The sequence below is a fragment of the Oncorhynchus kisutch genome, linkage group LG23 (genome assembly GCF_002021735.2).
Source record: "Oncorhynchus kisutch isolate 150728-3 linkage group LG23, Okis_V2, whole genome shotgun sequence".
Lineage (NCBI taxonomy): Eukaryota > Metazoa > Chordata > Actinopteri > Salmoniformes > Salmonidae > Oncorhynchus > Oncorhynchus kisutch.
In genome coordinates, this window is record NC_034196.2 from 8,745,456 (window position 1) to 8,749,827 (window position 4,372).

At 44.4% G+C, this 4,372-nt stretch overlaps 1 protein-coding gene across 2 annotated transcripts in view; it reads left to right on the forward strand.

Annotated features, from left to right (window-relative positions):
- The window catches only part of LOC109867986 (zinc finger SWIM domain-containing protein 6), a 51,783-nt gene extending 47,787 nt beyond the window's left edge, over nucleotides 1–3,996 (forward strand). The window contains exons 11-14 of one of the 2 annotated variants that reach the window (XM_020457332.2): nucleotides 104–261; nucleotides 419–582; nucleotides 671–752; nucleotides 871–3,996. In XM_020457332.2, coding sequence (XP_020312921.1) covers nucleotides 104–261; nucleotides 419–582; nucleotides 671–752; nucleotides 871–1,733 — 1,267 coding nt within the window. In that variant the 3' untranslated portion in view covers nucleotides 1,734–3,996. The remainder of the gene's footprint in view (nucleotides 1–103; nucleotides 262–418; nucleotides 583–670; nucleotides 753–870) is intronic. The other variant, XM_031802947.1, reaches the window with a different exon arrangement.
- The last annotated feature ends 376 nt before the right edge of the window (nucleotides 3,997–4,372 follow it).

Below are 4,372 nucleotides of genomic sequence, written 5' to 3' on the forward strand. Positions count from 1 at the left end.
GGAATATTTCCATAAGCCTTAGAAGACATCTGAAAGGCCCATACATCCTTATCAATGCAATATATAAAGGGTCAATATCAGTATATTAAATATGTGTCTTTAGGTTACCGGTCCTGGAATCCATGGCTCCATCAGGTGATCTGTCCAGACCTCACCATATAGTGTCAATGGTCCCTAATCGCTACCCTCGCTGGTTCACTCTGTCTCACATAGAGTCACAACAATGTGAACTGGCCTCCACCATGCTCACCGCAGCCAAAGGTAAACACACATACACGCACACACACACATACTGTATGTACGAGCACACACACATTACAAACGCACACTCACATACACACACATGCTCAAACAATTAATGTTTCTGATATTTTTTTGCAAATAGGTTGTTTTAAATGTTTTTTTTATGTCTTCTCAGGCGACGGGCGTAAGTTAGAAACGGTGTTAGAGTCCATCCAGAAGAACATCCACTCCTCGTCTCACATCTTCAAACTGGCTCAGGACGCCTTCAAGATCGCTACTCTGATGGACAGTCTACCGGACATCACACTGCTCAAGGTCTCACTGGAGCTGGGTCTTCAGGTAACACACACGTCCACAGTAAACACACACACACACACGCACTCACACACACCTCCCTAACCTGAACCTGCTCCCCTCTCCCCTGAAGGTGATGAGAATGACTTTGTCCACGTTGAACTGGAGGAGGAGAGAGATGGTACGGTGGCTTGTCACCTGTGCCACAGAAGTTGGTGAGTTACTCCTCTAAGGATGTTTTGCGTAATGTGTGTCGGGGTGTATGAGTGATGTACTGCATGTGTGTGTCGAATATATATTTCCACAAACTAACCACCCTCTCCCCTGCTGTAGGTGTGTATGCGTTGGATAGCATCATGCAGAGTTGGTTCACCCTGTTCACCCCGACCGAGGCCACAAGCATCGTTGCCACCACAGTCATGTCCAACACCACCATCGTCCGCCTGCACCTGGACTGTCACCAGCAGGAGAACCTGGCCTCCTCCGCCCGGACCCTGGCCCTGCAGTGTACCATGAAGGACCCCCAGAACTGTGCCCTCTCCGCCCTCACGCTCTGCGAGAAGGACCACATCGCCTTCGAGACAGCCTACCAGATCGTCCTGGACGCGGCCGTCACGGGGATGAGCTACACACAGCTCTTTACAATAGCCAGGTACATGGAGCACAGAGGATATCCCATGAGGGCTTACAAGCTGGCCACGCTAGCCATGGCCCACCTTAACCTCAGCTACAACCAGGACACCCACCCGGCTATCAACGACGTGCTGTGGGCCTGCGCTCTGAGCCACTCTCTGGGGAAGAACGAGCTGACTGCCGTCATCCCCCTGGTGGTGAAGAGCGTGAAGTGCGCCACTGTACTGTCAGACATTTTGAGACGGTGCACGTTGACCACGCCGGGCATGGTGGCGCTGCACAGCCGCAGGAACTCTGGGAAGCTGATGTCGCTGGACAAGGCGCCGCTCAGGCAGCTGCTGGACGCCACTATCGGGGCCTACATCAACACCACGCACTCTCGCCTCACGCACATCAGCCCACGCCACTACAGCGAGTTCATCGAGTTCCTCAGTAAGGCCAGAGAGACGTTCCTCATGGCCCAGGACGGACACATCCAGTTTACCCAGTTCATAGACAACCTTAAACAGATCTACAAGGGCAAGAAGAAACTCATGATGCTCGTACGGGAGAGGTTCGGTTGACGAAAGACTAAACGTAAAAAAAACTATTGTGATTGGTCGACGACGGATCTATTGAGGTGAAGAGATGGAGAGCGATCACGCCCCCTTTTACTTGATCCCGCCTTTGTATCCTTTTGTAACTTAAAAAGTGACGGAAAAAATGGAAAACGGAAAGAAAAAACAGAAAACAAGAAAAACGAAACGACTAAAAACAAACAATAAAAAAGCCACATCGGTATTAATGTGTATATAGACCCTATTTAGTTCACAAACAAACAAAAAAAGAACATTTGTTGAGGAAGTGTGTGTGTGTGTGTGTGTGTGTGTGTGTGTGTGTGTGTGTGTGTGTGTGTGTGTGTGTGTGTGTCCCTTTTTATGTATGAAGGAGAGTGTGACAGAGAGAGAGAGAGAGAGAGAACTAAAAATACAATCTTTTGGTTTCCACTGAGTATATGTTGTCCAGTGGCGAGATGTCCTCATAGCACTCCTGTTCCCCTTCTGTTGAAAGCTCACAGAGACAAACACGGCTTAAACCAAACGGAGCAACTCCATCAGACGTGACAAGTACCTCGTACGGACCCAGCTTTACTCCCCCCTTGTCCTCACCCCTCCCTCCCAACTCAGTGTAGTCAAAGTGTGCAAATGGTAGAAGTAAAAGAACAACACAAACAAACAGTTCACATTTCTTGTTTTTCATTTTATTTACTGTTTTTGTTTCTTGAGTAACAGTGATCACCAACTCCAGTCTGACTGTCTGCCATGGCTTTGCAGTGTTGTTCACCCTGATGCTACACATACACACACACACACACACACACACACTAAACAAGCAAATAAACACAGAAAAACACACCCACACTCAGAAACACTGTAAACACACCCTTGCAGAAAACACACTTATACTGTCATAGTGCTTGCGCTTGTGGAAACTTAGCAACTGTCAACATACATTCTCAGGGATTTCAAAAAAAAAAAAGGAAAGTGAAAAAAGAAAGAGTGAGAGCATTTTATTGTACTGTGTATATATAATAGTATATGTCTGAATAGTGAAAAACAAATGTATACGTTAACTAATTTATAAATAATATTCTATGTAATGCAAAATACTTGAAGCTGCAGTACCTTGGTTTTTATAGCAAAAACATATCAGAAGGACAATTAAAATGTGTCGCCTTGCGTTGCATCATCAGGGGCCAGGACAAAGGTCAAAGGTTAGGGGTCACTTCAGTAGGACTGTTAGCTGGGTGACCCCGCCGAGACAGACAGACTGACACCCACTGGACTGCTTGACAGGAACTGGCTGTTTGCAAAACAGGACATGGATGTTGTATTTTGTATGGACCAGCAAAATATATATATATCCTCCAGTTGTAGACACAGTTTCATTGGGCACCGCAGAAGAAGAGGAAAGAGAGAGACTTCCCAGGAGCCAGATCAGTGAGCCTTAGCGTTACAGGTGTAGAACAAGGGCCCAGTGCCTATGAAGCCGTCAAATGTAGATCTGACAAAACCCCTGACTCTTTACTAATAATCAGCATAGAAATTTGGCCTGACCACGCCTCGTGTCTCCTTCCGCAGTGATCAAGTTACAAAAAAGAAGCTCCATTATATGCACAACAACCAACCAACAACATGTACATGCCTCCACAACCAACCAACATGTACAACATGCCTCTTCTGCTGACTCCCTGACTTTGTGCAGGACAGAAAGTTGCTATGTAGGTCTTGACTGTTCCAACTTTTTTTTACGCTTTTTGTTATTTATGTTTCTCTCTTTTTGAATTTTTAAAATTTCTCTCTAGAATTCCTCAACGAGAACAGCCTTCTTTCTTGCCTTGTCTTAATGCTTTAAAACAACCAAACGGGAGTTCTAACTACCAAACTTCGTTCATTAAATTTAAAGCCAACCAACTTTGGTTACAACTTTTAGTGTCTTTAATTTTTAGCTGACTGGTTTTGTGTTCAGTGCTTTGAAAATCCCTTCTCCTCTGTTTGTTTTTGGGGTGCAGAAACGTTGTCTAGTGTCTCATGTCCCCTCCTCCCCTAGAGGTTTGTCCGTAGTTCCTTTGTCCAGAGGCGCAAATATAATTCATATTCCATTTTATTTATTATGATAGGTAAACGATTGTACTTCTTCAACAGTGTCAGCATTGCTCATGAAGTTGAAATTCAGATTTGATACACCGATATCAATTTATTTATGTAACTAAATCACTGTTTTATAAACTTGTTAATGATTCAACTTTTTTTTGTTGTTTTAATTAAAATTAGTTTTTTGAGAGGAGACCTTGTGTGGTGTTTTGTTTTTTCTAGTTCTGCTATTTTTATGCTGCGTCATCAGTTGAGAAACGTTATGTTTGGGTTTTACTTTCTTTTATCCAAGAATGTAAACCCTGGAACGCGTCTGGAAAATAATGAATCCACTGAGAGTAGTAGTAAAAAGGAAGTCAAGTTCTCCCCCCATCCCCCTGCTCGTCTGTTTCCCAGAAACAGTCTTATAGTCATTGTGTTTGGTGTATTTAGGCGGTATTCCAAGTGTTCTGTTCTTTATCATTCCTGGTATTCTGGAGATGTTTATAATACTAATATTCAGGCCATCCATACGAAGGAATTCCCCTCGACCAAACCCACAAATTCGGGAAAACAAACAGCAATTTTTC